The following is a 17,791-nucleotide window of genomic DNA, read 5'->3' as shown; positions in this document are numbered from 1 at the left end:
CAGGGGCGCCAATTAGGAGAATTATCTGGCATCATATATAATATTATAACCTGCCAGCCATAGAGAATATAAAATCATCACTGCTGACACAATTAAGATTGTCCAGCCACGTACTGCGAGACACTACAAATTCTTGTAGTAATATAATCAGCATTTAAACATAAGAGGTAGCACTGTGATAATATTGAGCCCATGTGCCAATCAAGTGTTATATTGTGATAAATCTGCGCTCTCTGATACTCTCTGAGCTCAGGCTCCTATGTAAAAATATATACATTTACATGCTGAGAAAATACCATTATCCCAGCTATCCAGTCACTCGCTGCAAGATAATATAAATCAGTGCAGCAATTACAATCAGCATTTGCAGAGACCTAAACAAACATTCACCAATAAAGAGATAGTACTGTGATAAAATCGAGCCTATGTGCCAATTAAATGTGATTTTGTGAACATCAGTGTGAATAATAATAACACACATTTAGGTCCTGGTCTCCCACTTACGCTAAACCAGCTAATACTGCTTTCACATTGCAGAAATGGGTAATGACACGGTATTCTTAAATGGGACTTTAAAACGGGTCAGAGCCTTGAGACCTTTCACATTGCAGGTGAAAACCGTTTTAAAAATCATTTAATACCATTCAAACATTCAACCCGTTTAACCCCCAAGGGACAAGTTTAAAGCCATTGAAATAGAGCTGTTCAAACTGCAAAAAAAAACGGCTTTAAAACGTGTAGGACTCTGCTTTTTAACCGTGTTGAAATACTGGTTAACTTTAACCGGTAAATCAACTCTGGCACTTTTACATTGCCGTAAACGTTTTAAAATGGGAAAAAAATGGCAATATACCGTTTTAAAATTGCGATGTGAAAGGGGTACAAGAGGACTGGAGACTCTCAGAGAGGCTTGGTAATAAATGCACTTTCAGTTTCTCCTTGAACGATACAAAAGTAACATTCTGTACGAATGGCAATACATTTCTTCTCTGTAACAAATTGATACAAATACCTAGCAGTGAATGACTGCAGAAATAAATTATACCCTGACAGGCAAAATTTGTACAGAGGAGGCTGGTCTATACTTGTGAAAAATACCACAAATAAAAATTGGACACACGCGGCACGCTCGCACGTGCATTTTTATTAATACCTTCCCCATCTGTATTTGTTATATGTGTTTATATATTTCGCTTGTTTTAATACAAAATCAAGTAAAAGTTAGATTTTAGGACTCCATTCCTTTCATTGGTGCACCACACCAAGACAAATCCTTTTTTCTTCTCTCTTTATGTGAATTATTTTATTTGTCAGTGGTAGCACACCCCTAAATTATACCAGATACAAGGCTGTTATAATAATAAACAGGGGGTCACTCCTATATCCAACCAATATAATTCAAGGATACACGATCTTGTGCGATTGTACACAAACCCCATTTTGTGTCATAAATTCGCACCACATCGCATCTCTTTGCACTTTACTGTACTTTTTGGAAAATTTTCGTATCCCATTAAATAATCGGGTTTGGAGGAAAAATGCGATTTCAAAAAGTGCGATACGGTGCGAATTTGAGGGGAGCTGCAGGCAATTGTGGGGTTGGAGCTACATGGAACTCATGGGGGGGGGGGGGCAGAACTACCCAGTACTCAGAAGGCTGAGTGCAAGAGGGAGATTAGAGGCTTTCCACAGGGCCACCCAGCCAGTGAGACTGCACTCTGGAAAGAAAAGAATGATTGTGTGAATATATGTGGAGTTTGTTAGGGATAGACTGGCGGGGTGCGGTAAGAGTTAGGCTGCATTGTATGAGGGTCAGGATTAGGCTAAATTGGGTAGGGTGAGGGATTGCGTTAGTTTGATAGAGCGCAGGATGCAGGGTGAGGGATCATGTCACTGTGATAGAGCGCAGGATGCAGAATGAGGAAGTGCGTCAGTTTGATAGAGCGCAGACCGCAGGCGAGGAAGTGCATCCGTTTCATAGAGCCCAGGCCGCGGGTGAGGGAGGGCCTCAGTTTGATAGAGAACACGCCACAGGGTAAGGGAGTGCGTCAGTGTAATAGAGCACAGGGTAAGGGAGAGCGTCAGTGTAATAGAGCACATGGTTACGGAGCGTGTCAGTGCAATTGAGCGCAGCCCACGTGGTGAGGGAGTGCTTCAGTGTGAAAGATGCAGGCCACAGTGAGACCAGTTTATGTTCCAGCATGGGGGTTCATAGCATTTGAGGGAGTGGGGGCCCTCATAGATATCATTGTCTGGGGCCTCAAGATTTCTGTTGCCTGGTACTGTATACCGTATACCCAGCATTAGAAAGCTAAAAGTTAAACCAACCATCCAATTCACTGATTGGAATTAAATCTGGTAATGGATGGGAGCAAATGACAATCAACAATCTCATGCACAACACCTGGGAGTAACCATGTACCAATAGGCAAACTGAAAGAAAATGGGCTGCTACAGACTAAGAGTACACCGTTGTGTACAAACCATCTGCATTCTCAGGCCTGATAGTACTGCTGACAAATTGTTAATTTTACTTAGATGCTAAATGATGCCGTATCTGTTTTATATACACATAGTTGTTAAACAGGACACATCTGGACATTTATATTGTATAGTAAATAGGTAACTGAACACACAGGCAGATAATAATTGAACTGAGGAAATGCTAACAGCAGGGGCTGGGGCTACCATACTGAATGTGTTAGACTTTATATTTTTTTTCCAAGAATTTATAGTTTAAGTTAACATGTTCTACAAAGGTGCCATAGCCATTACAGTGAGGATGTATATATATATATATATATATATATATATATATATATATATATTGTAATGGTTAGCATTACTGCCTCACAGCACTGAGGTCATAGGTTCGATTCCCACCATGGCTCTAACTGTGTGGAGTTTGTATATTCTCCCCGTACTTGCATGGGTTTACTCTGGGTACTCTGGTTTCCTCCCACAATCCAAAAATAGGCTGGTAGGCTAATTGGCTTCAAACAAATTAACCCTAGAATGTCTGAGTGTGTGTACATGTGGTAGGGAATATAGATTGTAAGCTCCACTGGGGCAGGGACTGATGGGAATGTTCAAATATTCTCTGTAAAACGCTGCAGAATATGTGTGCGCTATATAAGAAACTGTTACTGAATAATATATATATATATATAGACATTGGATGGGCTCTGCACACACTAAATTAACTGATAATAAATAGTGGAGATTTGGTTCACTGTTTTTAACTAAGATTCCATAGCTTATGTTAGCCATTTCCCTAGATGATTAGTTACAGGTGTGTTGGTAGCTGCTCACCTATAAAAGCAAAGTCTGCTGTGAGCTTCAGACCTGATAGCATGCCTGGTATCAAACATTCATGTGATAGCTATGTGTATTGCAGCCATTTTCAGCGATAGTGGTAGGACCTGCAGAACAGTGGGGTCCCTTGACGGGGGCTGCAGGCTTAAATGCATTGATCAATTCATGAACCAAATCTCCACTATTTATTATCAGTTAATTTAGTGTGTGCAGAGCCCATCCAATGTCTGTTTAAACAATGTGGTCACAAGCCATAGGGCACCCCAAAACTAGGAAAGGGGAGTGCCGATGTTAAGTGTATATATTATATATATATATATATATATATATATATATATATATATATATATATATATATGGCCGATTTGTACACCACAAATGATAGATCTATTTGTTGCTCATTTTAATTCAAACTATGATAATTTTACATGCTAATTGTGCTGGCGTAGCAAAAATCCAATTTCCTAGTTGCTCCATTGAGGTAGCCATGGAAAACCTTATTTGACATTGCATGTAGCCATAGGAATCATTGTGCCTTAGAACCAATGTAAGAAAATCTGAATGTTTTATGTCTCTGAATTTTTATTTCCAATTATATAACAGCTACATAATGGGGCAAGGTGTAATGAGGAGGATTTGCTATTTCAGGGAGTCTTGCTTTCCATCATGGAGATTTGTCTGTCACAACTGTGGATTTAGTGGACTTAGTTATGACTGTGGGTACTGGATGGTCCTGAAGGGAAACACTGTGAAGACGAAGTAGCGGAAAGTGAACTGGTATAGGCTGCTTGCAGATTCTGGGTAGGTGCCAACTATCAGAGATGATTTAGAGGTTTGAACTTGGCAAGCTGTATGTAATTTAGAAAAAAAATCAAACAAGATTTATGAGGCTTTGCCACAGCGCTGGGCCTTTGGAATCAGTATAACCAGGATGATTCTTTATTTCTACAAGTAAATGCAGTCCACTCCTCCTTAAGAATTCGAAAAAAATTTATTCAAAAAAACATGAAAAACTCCACACCAAAAAATTCCACATATATATTTTTTCGTTATATCTTTGATGCATGTTTTATGGTATATGAAAGCCATTTTTTGATGTGGAATTTTTTAGTGTGGAGTTTTTCACGTTTTTTTGAATAAATTTTTTTCGAATTCTTAAGGAGGAGTGGACTGCATTTACTTGTAGAAATAAAGAATCATCCTGGTTATACTGATTCCAAAGGCCCAGCGCTGTGGGAAAGCCTCATAAATCTTGTTTGATTTTTTTCTAAATTTCCTGGCTAGTATACAGTTGTACTATCAAATGAGGACAAACAGCTGCAGGACTTTGTTTGGCGCTTGAGGAGTGACTTTGTCATTTTTCGAAGCTGTATGTAATGTCTACGCATAAACGGAGCCACGGGAGTGTGGACAAGACTTACTGCCAGAGGTGTGGAATCTAACTGACCAACGGTTTTCACCAGGGACCCCCGCATGTCTGGGCTTGGATGTCTGATCAGCAGGTGTGGCCCTCTAGTACTCACAATTGTACCAAGTTATGGAAGTCTGATAAACTAAGACACAGACTAGTAAATGAAGCCGGAAGATTGGTATGCTTAGGACCACACGCAGTAAGCTGGGCTGGATCAGGAGATAACAGGAATACTGTAGAATACTGAATACAACTAAGAGTTGCTTCTCGGGTGTAAATAGAATGCCCACTCGGCAAAGACAAAGGAATACCTTCCTGGCAAAACTGACACTAACTAGGGGTCACTAACTACTGGTTGCCTAAACAGCAAATAAAAAAGGAATTTTTACTCTGCAAAACTGATTCCATGGTGACAGGAAGTAGGAATTCCCCAGCTGGAAACATCAGGTGATAAGCATAACTGGATCTTGAGTAGTCACCAGATAGTGAATGCTCGACTGAAGCTGGATGTAATATGAAGACAGGTAACAGCTAGTTGGCAGGATGCAGTAGTAACAGGTCATGGTAGTGATCAGATGGCTGGAGGCTTCTGGTCTAGGTAGATGCACCCAGCATCTACCTAAATGCGGTCAGATGGCTGTTAGGAAGTAAGATGGAAACTTGTATCTGGAAAGCAGTTTGAAACCAGATGGTGGTTAAGCGCAGGTACCAGCTGAGTACTCAGTGTAGGAACTGGATACCATACTTTATTCCATGCTTATTCCATGCTTCTTAGCTATCATTGCACTGTGACCTTACTGATGGAACCATTACTTTATGTACATTGTGCTACAGTGCCAGCTGGACTGCCTAAAGCCAATGTCTCCTTCACACAATTCAAGCATTAGATCCTACATGCCAGTTGTATAACCTTTGCTACATGCACATGGGCAGTATGAATGGCGAGTCCCTGAGCGCCCATACACGTGTGTTTATGAACATTACAAGGGGAGCTACATGTGTATTAGCCTTCATTCAGGCCCTGTTTCCATTGAAGCACAAAATACAGTAGTGGAAATAACTTGAAAATAAATATTTATTATAAAAATAAAAAAACATAAATATATAAATATTTCATGTAAAGTTTGTACAAAACTTCCAGTACAAATAGGATCATATACATTTAGAAATAAATAGTTTGTAGGCATTTCCTAAACAAATACAGTATTTTGCTGCAAACAACTAACAATCATGGATGTGTCATTTTTGTAATGAGGTATTGGTCCTAGTTCATATGAGGAATATGACATTCCTTAAGTATTTAACATTTGTTTACTTTTCTTGGATTTCAAGTTCTGCTGTGGTAAAATTACTCTTTCTGCAATAACAAGAAAACTAAACAAAATGACAATGACAAATAAAGATGACATTACAGCATAAAAATAAGCTTCTATACATTTTGCCACAATGGTTACACAACCCTATGTATTTGGTAAATGGGCTCACATATGTGATTTTAGCAATGAACCTGTGTTTATAACAATATCTGCATAGTGATTGTATAATTGTGAATTGAAAATGGATTATTGTAACAGCCTTAAACAAAAAACACAATATATAGTGCTGTAACATTTGTGTTTTACCTAATACTAGTAACAATGCACTTGCATTTTCTGTCTGAGCACAAGGCAGTGTAAACACCACATACACACTAAACGAGTCCCCACCGATGCCGGCGAGGTGTCTGCATCGGGGGAGCGATGGCACGTGGCGATGTGGGGAGCAACAACCATTATTAATGAGGAAAAACTGTGCTCTCAGACCTGTTATGTCTCACAGGTAACAAACTAGCTCTGGACTTATGTGATACAAAAATAACTGTTTATCTGGTTGAAACTCTTTAAGGGTGATATTTATCAAAGTCCAGAGAGAGATACAATTGTGAAAGATAAAGTGCTAGCCAAACAGTACTTTATTTCTCACAACTGTGCCTCGCTTCAAGCTATAATAGATACCCTCAGTGCAATTGCACTCTTGTAACACAGCAGGTAATGCAAAATGAACTGCTCAAACATTATCAATGAAATGAAAAGATCTCGGCGGAACACAAATATCCAGTAATTGAAATGCCATGTTACACAGGTTATACAAATAGCATTTTTACTAAATAAATAACCAAATATTTTTTAAATATTTTTAAATAAATAATAAATACATTTAAATTGAACTTTCTAAGTAATACGTTTTAACTTCTGTGAGATACAGAAACAATACTTTTCCAGCTGAAAAGAAATGATGAGGTTCATGTAATTGCCTACACCTTTCAGGCCTCAGCAGGTTCCTGGTGAGTTTGCATGAGGTTTTAAAAGGGCAATGATTTGCTCAAAATCTTTAAAATGATTGCCCTTTTAAATCATTGGGCAGACCCACTGGGAACTCGCTGATGCCTACTCGTCACAAGTTATTACACTTACCTCTATTTGCAAACTTTACCCATAATCCTTTTGGATTACTTTGACATATACAAGAAATAACGTTAAATAAACTATAATAAATATATAAATAAACAAGAAACTCACTGTTCCATTCTTTTTCACCATTCATTCCTAAAGTTTTTTTTTCTATTCTATTCTATTTTTAAATAAATGTACGTTATACACGATTTGCCAATTGTGCATGTCAGTTCTAATAGCTTTCCCTGTTTCTTTTTTTTTTTTTTTTTAGATTTCTTAAAGCCCATATGATATAACATTAGAGTCCAACATTAAATACTTTTTCCACCTAATACTGGGATTAATTATTAACATTGAGAAATGTTTTTTTTGATCCAAAAGTCAAATAAATATTTTTACGATTGTCCTCAATAGTGCGATTATTGATCTCTAGGGTTATCCTAAATGCATTCAATAGCCCAAATAATGTATGTCTCTTATTTCTTCAATCTTCTTGCAGTTCTTCATGATGCATTTTAAGAAGCAACTATGGAATATATTGGATTCAAATCAGTTTGGTCTTCAAAATTGTGCTGCTAAACTGTCTGCCCCAAGGAGAGATGAATATGTTGTGGACAAAATCTTAAATCCATGACAGTTGGTGCGTTGATTGTGTTGTGCCATTGTCCATGTTTATCGAAGAACGGTTTTGGATTATGCTGGATTATTAACCCAGTTATTCATCATTATTGCTGCTTCTGAAAGAAAATGCTGGTATTTCATAAGAACTTTGCATCCCATTATCTTCTTTCCAAAGGTGTTGTGTGGAATATGCATTTTATAATGCACATCTATATTAGTTATTTGATACTTCCGGCAGAGGATGCAGGACAAATTGTAAATGACAGCTGCTATCTGCGTCTTGCTTGTTTTAAGCTTTAAGAGTAAGTGATGCTGTAAAGGATTCAGATTACTCTGGTCCTTTGTTATATTTCCCATTGCTGCTTTCATGTATTGAAAAGTCTTGTAGAGTTCAACCATTTTCTCTTCTTCACTTGCGTTTGTCACATTGAATTTAGGGAAATCAATGGACTCTGCATTACACACAACTGTAAGGTTAAAGTTTTTGAACTGTTGATGCTTGGCCTGAGAGAAAGAAAAGCATAATAGTGAGGATAAATGATTTACACATATCATCTCTGGGAGCAGGTTGTAAAGGTGATAGACTATGGAAGGAAACAGACAAAGGTTTAAAAGCTAAAATACAGTAGTTTTTCATTCATCTAGCTGAGACAAGGCTCACCCTGTGTGTGGGCAGTATGATAGTATGATGCATAGTGTGTGGAATGTCATTGCTCTGTAATCCGGTGCTGCAGCACTGAAGCTGGTCTAAACGTTTTGTTAGTTCTGCAGGATCTGTGTTGTGCCAGGGCACCCTAAGCTGGTCCTTTGCCCCTCCACCCCCTGCACATGTCATGTGATCACAAAGCCAAGTTCCTCACTGAGCATGTGCTAAGGTTCAAAGATGTGACTCCAGGCTGCAGCACCCTACAAGCCAAAGACAGGTAACAGAGGAGCAGTAATGATTAAGTCCCCTCAGCCCTGGGCTGCAGAAACTCTGAAGCTGGGTACACACTGGCCAATATATCATTAAAGATATGCACAATATCTATATCCATAGTTGACTATCCTCCTGCATTCTGCAGGAGACTCCCTGAAATAACAGCAATCTCCCTCTCTCCCTCATTAGTCTAGCAGATTGCCTTATTTCACCTAGCCCACATTACACTGTTACAGTTTTGGCGAAAAAAGTTAGAGATAGATACATTTACAGTGAATCATCAGCACCATTTCCCAGCACTTTACCAAGTATAGTAGCTCTTACTAACTGCTTTGGGGCTCATCTACATTTGGATATAAGTCATTTTAAAAGATCAATCTCAGATGTAGCAGTACACACCCACGTTCGCAATCTCTCTTCACAATCTCTCCATATATGAAACTAAACACGCCCTTTGGGTGGAGCATGACAGGCCACGTCAATGGGGCACTGTGCAAAATTATATTGCCAACTGTAATCTCCCAGAAACTAGTTTTCATAAGTAGGCATGTATGCCTATATCATTGACGATATATCACAAACATTGTCCAGCGTGTATGCAAAATATCATTAATGACATGTGCTCCTGAGCATGTACATACAGTTCAATCTGACAATATGATCAGAGGCTGCATGTACGGAGCGTGGGGTGGGTGACATTACTGATCGATATCATGAATGATATCAGTGTGTATGCACTATATCCTTCTTCCGCAGCACCGCTGATATAGACATCACCCAGTGTTTACCCAGGGCAGAAGACACTGTAAACGTCAGCTTTGTGACGGAAAACCTGATCAGTGGAAGTCTAGAGGGGAAATGTATCAAGCCTTGGAGTGGCATAAAGGTGAAAAGAGCTGGTTATACTGGGCCAGATTCTCTAAGCTTCAAAAGTGATAAAATGGAGAGTGATAAACAGCCAACCAATCAGCTCCTGCCTGACATTTTTCAAACGCAGTCTGTGACTTGGCAGGTAGGAGCTGATTGGTTGGCTGTTAATCACTCTCAATTTTATCACTTTTGAAGCTTAGAGAATCTGGCCCTAAGTACTTTAGCTCTAACTGTCATTTTTCAATCACACCCTATAAATGGTCGATTTGACTGGTCCGGTATCTTTCTCTACTTTATATCTCCAATGCTTTATACATAACCCCTATGACATTCATAACAAGAACATTCTAGAATATTTTAAATGCAAGGTATGATTCTCTGGCTATACATCTTACATAAGGACATTTAGGAGAAATGTATCTTTTTCTTTAACCCTTAACATTGCTCTCTCTAAACCTGATGATCTTCCCAATTTGAGCCACTCCCTCCCTCCTAGAATTTTTTTCTACTATGTCAGTTAACAGCACAGAAGTTACTCTTCACATTTGATAGGCTCAAAAAGTCTTAAGATATCCCATAACCTATCGTCAGAGACGAGGAAATGCTTGTGTAATGAGGCCTGGTGATGCAATATACTTAGCATCACAAGAATGTGGCATACAGCCTCTCAATCCTTTTTTTCAGGAAAGTAATATCTTCTCAAAATGAACATCTCTGAATGATAAACTTACATAAGACTCATAGAGACACTTGGCTTCAGAGTGCATCTCGTTAATCTTTAATTTGATCTGCGTCATGATAATCGTTGTGTTGTTATTGCAGTTGCTGACATTCGCACAGAGCGGGGTTTCAGAATTCAATGGCTTCGCTCTTGCCGTTACCAGAGCCCATTGCTGGAAGATCAGAAGTTGCACAATCCCTGTTCAGGAGAAAACATATGTTTCACATTATTCTGTTAAATAGTCTGCCTTCATCCCAATGACAAACAAGATCTGTAACTTCTCTGCTGTGTGGTAACAGAAAAGTGAACTGAAAATGTTCTCTATTCATTTTCGAATTCTAAGGAATTGCGGTGAGGAGAAAGCAGTGCATTGGCTGTATTACATTTATGTCTAAAAGGGTTAAATGCAGTCATTTCTACATATAATGTGCAGATAATGTATCATTTTAGATTTCTATTTTTAAAAGATATGGTTAAGATACATGATTTTAGCTGCTAGATACAGCACATAAACTAAAAAACAAACAAACACAAAACAAAAACATCCTCAACCAAATCATTGTTTATTATATCATCTGTCGACAGATGAAGGCTTATTGGCCAATGGCAAAGCAAGTACCAAATTTCCATACATGGTTTCCTGCGTTAGCTTCTAGATCACTGTGTTAGATTATAGCTACACGTGTCTGTCATTTATTATTTTTTTTAGAACTTCTTTTAACATGTGCACAGACTTGCTAATGCAGGAAAAGGTTACTTCTACACAACTTAGCCACTTCATTTCCTAAACCGTAACACTTCTCAGAAACGACTTTTACCAGACAATCTGCTGATAATGACATAGTTTAAGTCCCACTAAAAAATGTTTGGCATGCCAGTTTGTTTACAGAAACCACAAGTAGTGTAAAAACAAAAATAAAACAAAATTAAAAAAATTGGGACAATCCTAGAGTGTGGGAAGAAGTTACCTGCCACAAGCTTCATTCTACTCTCAGGGCCCCCCCTGATCAGGCTGTGCAATAGCTGGTTTCTGGAGAGTTGCTGGCTTGCATTTTTACAAAACCATGACTTATATAGTAGAGAATGAATAAAAAAAAAAACACAACTGACAATTCAAGCCTTTCCTTCTTTCAGAGCCAATCAGTAGATGTGCAGGAAGTGAAGTACTACAGAATTACATTATTCATTCATGCTTTTTTTAACATGCACTGCTTCAATTGATAAAAGAGAATAACACTGTAATATTTGCATCGGGTTACCTAACTTTGAAAACCTGGAAAATCCCTACTGGAAAGTGATGTAAGGTGAGAGAGAGCTTAGTCATACTCTATCTGGAATTTCGACTCTGTTACTTTGCAGAAAGTGAAGGGGAGGATGTGGAAAATGATTCAAGCAGAACAAAACCTGGTGTAATCCTAAGTGGAGCATGTACAAAACGGGTTGGTACAGCCTCTAACAGTTACTGACATTAAATATGTTTTACTGCATATCCATAGTGGAGCACAAGTGGATCAGCCTCCATGAACTTAATACCGTATTGCCCTCAACAAAACCTGTTATGTGGGCATTTATATTATCATTAGAGATGGCCATCATTGCCATTGCCATCAATGCTTGCCATCGATGACAATAGTGCAACTGGCCATCGATAGTGTGAAACTATGCAATGGATGACCATTGATATTTTTACCTTTTGATGGTCATCCATTTTGTTTGACTGATTGGTCTGTGGACCAATCAAAACATGGGGGTGGGGCTTTGCAAGTGTCGGGGGCGGAGCTATTCTCAGTGTCCCGACACTTTGAAAATAAAATCAATTTTGCTGTGCCATAGATGGAGGGAAACCATCTGGTTGTCCCCATCGATGACAAAAGTATTTGACATCGGCCATAAACCATTGATGATTTTGAATCATCGATGGCCATCCCTAATTATCATGTGTACAGTACAATGATCAGTTTCAAAAGATTGGGTCTTTGGCACAGGAGGGCTACATATCACACATGTCCTTAGTCTCTCTGTGCACCAGTGGTCAACAAACTTTTGTAATAGTGGCGCATACAGTTTGGGAACAACTTCTGTACACATACAATATAATATATATTTTATGGAGTGTGTAACTCACATAGTACTTGATTCAAAGATCAAACAATGGGGTGGTGCACTGTAGGTTGAAACCCTCCAACAGTAATTAAAAATGGTTAACACCACTAGTTTTCTATTTAAGCTGCAGTCAGATGGGGGGGTATACTTAACCCACACAATTAGGAAGTGCAATGTGTCACCCGTAGAGCCATCCCCCAGCTGGTTAGCACTCCTGATAAGGCAGAAGTGCAGTGCTAACCAGCCGGGGGACAGACCTACGGGTGACACACTAAAGGTGGATGGATACATGGGCCAATTAAGAGACCTGCAATAAATTGAACATCCCGGGCCAAATGTAATAGGGTGTGAGAATCCGAAAGTGAGAGATTTGGGGAGAGTTTCCCCATTTATTTTAAAACGGCAATCATTTACATGGCACAATCAACCTGTTTTTTTCAGTGTAAAGGAGCCATTTCGGGAGCCACTCAGTCTCAGCTCCTTCCTCAGCGGTGCTGGCAGTGTGTGACTGGCTGGCAACAGGATTTGAGCTGTATGATGCCGGACATATAAGTTGTTGTGAATTATTCTTAAACAACAGCATTATATACTATTTTCCATTAGATAACTAACTTTATTTAAATACTAATAATTTGTGAGCTACCTTTCGTAATCTTATGATGTCTGCCCATTTTTATGTATATGTTCTTTAATTTTAACATATGTATTGTGTCCCATTTTCTTTCCATTTTGTTAATCCATTACTTATATTATTTGGATTTATTTTCTTACAATTAATGTTCCAAAGATTCATTAGTGTATTCCAAGAAAATGCTTATAACATCAGTTAATTAAATTAATAGATAAAAGGATAAACTTTACCTTATTTTTTCTAACCGCCATTGTATCACTTTTTATTCATAGGGCCCCAAAAGTTTGTTGTCCAGGCACCCACAGACCTTAATCTGGCCCTGGTAAGGTATGTCTCAATAGGTTGCACAGTGAGTAAACAAAAGACTCCTGACAGGGATGTAAGTACAGTGATTTCTGTTGCTATTGGGCCAAACGACCTCTAGCATCCCCTAGACGCAGTTCACATTACAGAACATTGCTGGGAGAGAATGTAGCACTCCTTCATGTGTTCACTGCAATCATGTCTGCATCAGCCAGTGAGCAGGGCCGGATTTAGAGGTCAGGCCGCCCTTAGGCACAACATTTTGTGTCTGTGTTCCCAATAATACACTCCATGACTGAGGCCACATGTATGAAAGTATTTGTCTCACCTCTTCATCAGTCTTCTTCCTCGTCCTGTCTCCCTCTGAACCGCTGTCCTCTCACCTGCTCCCTCCCTTGGTGCATCCCACCAGCCCTCTTCGAGTCGCAGTCGGTGCTGCTTTATCCCTTCAGCCCCCTCCGAGTTGCAGTCGGTGCAGCTGCTGCCCCCCACAGACCAACAGAGTCTGTGAGTACGAGGAGGATGGAGCAGGTGTCACCACCGTTTCCCCCCAGCTCCCTCGGAAACTTTGCCGTCCATCATGTCCCCTGGCTGGAGTTCCAGGTGCACCATGTGCGTGCAAAGACACGCAGAAGGTGCAACCAAAGGACCAGGGGTTAAAGTGGACTGGAACGGGGTGAAACATTCCGCCACATGAATTGGTAGACAGAACTAGTTCCACTTTTGGTGCAGCCCTTATGCTGCAATTGTCCTACAGGTCTGCCCATCTCCAGCAGAAACTGTCCCCTCCTCGGCATCACGTGACACATCACATCTTTGTCACTGAGGAGTTATGGGACCCACTCTGCACTATATTTTCATGTAGAACACAGAGCACAAGAATTCAATAGAGGAGACAGAAAATGAGAGGTAAGAATACCGGGGGGCACTGTGGTGATTACTGGGGGCAACTGTGTGGCACACAAGGAGGCACTGTCTCTGGCATACTGGGGGGTGGGGGTGGGGGGAGATGTACAGAACACTGCTACTCTTTTCCCCTTGCTTTGGGTGCCATGATTCCATGGTACGCCTCTGCATAGGGATTATGCACAGTAAAGGGTAGGGAAGGGTATGCTTACCGTAACTGAACTATAAACTATAATGTTAAGTATTTGTTTCACTTATTCCAGATTACATTGTTGTTTATTGCTGCTCTTTTATTGACAAGACTTTCATTTGTCACTGTCAGTATGTATCCTGGCTGCCCAGATGGTTGTGTCTACAGAATCTTCAAAACCTTTATCTATTTTAAATATCTAATTCAGACATTATTCTTAAACCCTTGATGTAGATTACATTTCCGAGCCAGACATTACTCTATGGTGACAGCTACAGAGAAATGAACAAGAACATCTTGGCGAAAGAGAACCTATTCAAATGTCAGCTGATTGGGATGGAATTTTATTGTGGGCTATTCTGCTGCTTTGCCAGACAAAAGGGAAATACACAAGCACTGACACAGCTAAAATAATGAGTAACCTCTTTCTGCCCAGGCCTGGAAAATGAAGAAGACAATACTCCCTGAGTCACCGCGTCTATTACATCATTTTTAAATATTTTTGTAAATGTATAGGAGCTGTAATTACATTTGTGTCTGCCATCCATATGTAAGTCATAAATTCGACTTTCCACATAACACATTGGGGCTGATTCTGGATCAGTAGTGATCCGAATTCGGCCCCAACCACGATGGTCGGGGTTTGTGTAAATCCCAACTGCGAAAGGCAGCGAATTACACAGTTGCTGGGCCATTTGCAGTGGGGAGGGAGGGATGGGGGCGGTGGCCCACTGGGACATGGGGCTGCTGGACGTTCCCATGGCTTACGCGGGTTTCCTGATGCCTGCCAGGGGCGGCCAGCTGATATCACATGACGTCAGCCACCTGCCCCGTCTTCGTCCCTGCGACCGCCAGTAAAAGTCAGTTCAGACTGACTTTTATTTGTGAAGGCAGGAGAAATCATTCCATGGTCAACGACTATGAAATGATTTCTCCTGCAGCGGCGGTATGTGAGGGGATGTGTCTTCGTTACACATCCCCTCGTATGGTTGTGAGGAGAAACGGCAGTGGGTGGGGGGGGGCGGTTATTCAGTGGGTGGTGACTGTGTAGGTGTAGTGGGCATTGCGATAGCGATGCGTGGGCCAGTGCGTTGCTATCACCCTGGCGACTAATATCCAGCACACTGGATATATCTAGTTAATCAGCAAGGTCAGGGCCAGTGTTCTCAGTGGAGAATAGTGGCCCTGACAGATCGCACAGCGGCACATCGCTATGCAGCGCTGTGTGCTAAACAATGCTGAGCGTTTGGAGCGATCTCAGAACGCTCTTGCAGCACATCTCCCCGTGTGTAGGCCCCTTTACCAAGAAAAGAGTTTGCTATAAATGGAGCATATTTAGGGTTATTTCTGGCAATGCACAGGGGATTTTGAGTCATCTCACAATTGACAGTTGTTAAGTCTTGTCATATCCTTGTAATAAACCCTGTATGGTGCTTCTATATATATGTCTGTCATGAGAAATTTTAGGGGCCATTATTAAGGAAGCCACAACATGTGTGCAGGTGTGGCTACAGAACATTGGAAGCTTCCATGCTGAAAGGGGTATGGCTGCTTTGTGACCTGGGGTATGGCTGTACTTTGGGGGTTATTCTAGTTCACTCGCAAAGGCACAATCACTCTCTAATGGACTAAACCCAGGGTCCTCAAACTATTTTGCTCTGGGACCCCATCAGTCAATAAAATTTATGACAGGACCCCAGCAAGTTACTGCAGAAAATCATCACATCACATGTGTAGGTGGCAGACAGCACATACATGGCAGCATTGTGGAGGCACAAAATGATGGGAGGAGTATAAAATAACAGACAATTCAACAGATTTTCAGACTCCTTGAATCACTGATTGAGATTAGAAAAGTCATCAGCCTGATGGGCAGCAACATGGAGTCGCAACCCCATGCTGAGAATCTAGCAAATCTACAAGTCCCATCATGCCTTGCCACAGAATTGCTATTAGGGAGTGCTAAAATTATGTCAAGGCATGCTGGGATGTGTAGTTTCACAACAACTGGAGGGCCACAGTTTGGACATAATTGGTCTAAACCAAGTAGTATTTCAGGAGAAATTAAAATTATATTTTATGTTTGTAACATTCAACTTTTGCCCAGTACGCCTGATGCTGAGTTGTCTCCAGAGCACAGATGTGCACTATGGCAAATATCCAAGTGCACCAACACAAAACCATAGCATTTTGTAGTGCGCATCTGGTTCCACCCATTAACAAAATTATTACAAGTGAGAGTGAATAGTCAAGTAAAAGCATTACCTTCACTAGGCCAGAGTAGAATAATTGCCTACTAACAGAGGACTCCAGAACTTCAGAGAGTGCTCTCTTATTTTGGGAAAGTAGGTCATTATCCCAGAGATTGTTCCAGCAAACAAAGCTGGTCAGGGAGTCTGGCATGGGCAGTGAGAAAGCTCTTGTTCCAAGGAGTGTTGTGGCTGTTGCTGCAGGACAAAGGCAATATTGCTGCACTGTGATACACATTGCATTGATCATCACAATGGATGTCATTGCTCATTTTTAATGGCATGAAACCATTGATGGTGCAACATTAATGGTTTGCTGAGGGGTACCTGCTGTGCCGTCTGGCAGAAGCAGGCAGGGGTGTCCATGCCACGGGGGTAACTGCGGCGCTGTGTATTAAGCTGGTGGCGGCGGCGGGGTCCCTGCAGTGATTAGCAAATAACTAGCGTTATCTGGCGGCCGGGCGGCGGCGCAGGAAGCGCTGCTGATTTTGAAAACACTTGCCGCACTCTGATTGGCTGAATCCCCCCCCCCCCATGAGGATGGTTCCAATCAATTATTGTTCCCTCATCAATACTGTTCACCCCTTTAAAATGACAGAGAGAGAGTATGCACCAGAGGAGCCCTAGGAAAAAAGCTGAGTGAAGGCCTTTTCTGAGATGTACATATACAGCAGGAGCATAGGTTTCCTCACAGAGTGTGGGGTATCGGAGGCTTAGGTTGCAGCGCTAGGCCTTTAGCCAAATGTAGCCAACACTCTGTATAATTACACCCTCTTTACTGCCATAAGCACCGATCAATTTGTGTATACCTGATACTCTGTATACAGTATTGCCCCCATTACTCAGCTATCCATTTGCCACAGTACACAGATGTCTGCCATTGATCATAGTAAATATGTCTATATTGCATTATAATTTCCCCATAGCTCAGTGTGTGATTACCCCAGGTTCCCCATGCCTTACCTCCCCATGTGCATATACATGCTCTACACTTAATTTACAGGTTCCTGTCAACCATCAGTGGTTTTGCCATTAATAGCAGAGATCAGTGGATTCTTTGCCATTGATGTCAGAGATACACCCATGTTTTCTCTTTCCAGCCCATGGTGCTTAGCCTTAC

At 40.7% G+C, this 17,791-nt stretch overlaps 1 protein-coding gene across 1 annotated transcript; it reads right to left on the bottom strand.

The window, feature by feature from the left end:
* Nucleotides 1-5,891: 5,891 nt before the first annotated feature.
* Nucleotides 5,892-11,273, bottom strand: LIF (LIF interleukin 6 family cytokine). Its single transcript, XM_083187350.1, has 3 exons — nucleotides 11,258-11,273; nucleotides 10,300-10,487; nucleotides 5,892-8,394 (listed from the first exon to the last, which is right to left on the bottom strand). Exons 1-3 carry the CDS (start codon nucleotides 11,271-11,273, stop codon nucleotides 7,852-7,854), a joined length of 747 nt encoding a protein of 248 aa, XP_083043476.1. The 3' UTR covers nucleotides 5,892-7,851.
* Nucleotides 11,274-17,791: the final 6,518 nt, after the last annotated feature.

Source organism: Crinia signifera, chromosome 1 (assembly GCF_055691185.1).
Source record: "Crinia signifera chromosome 1, ASM5569118v1, whole genome shotgun sequence".
NCBI classification, from domain to species: domain Eukaryota; kingdom Metazoa; phylum Chordata; class Amphibia; order Anura; family Myobatrachidae; genus Crinia; species Crinia signifera.
This window is presented reverse-complemented; position numbering and strand designations above follow the sequence as displayed.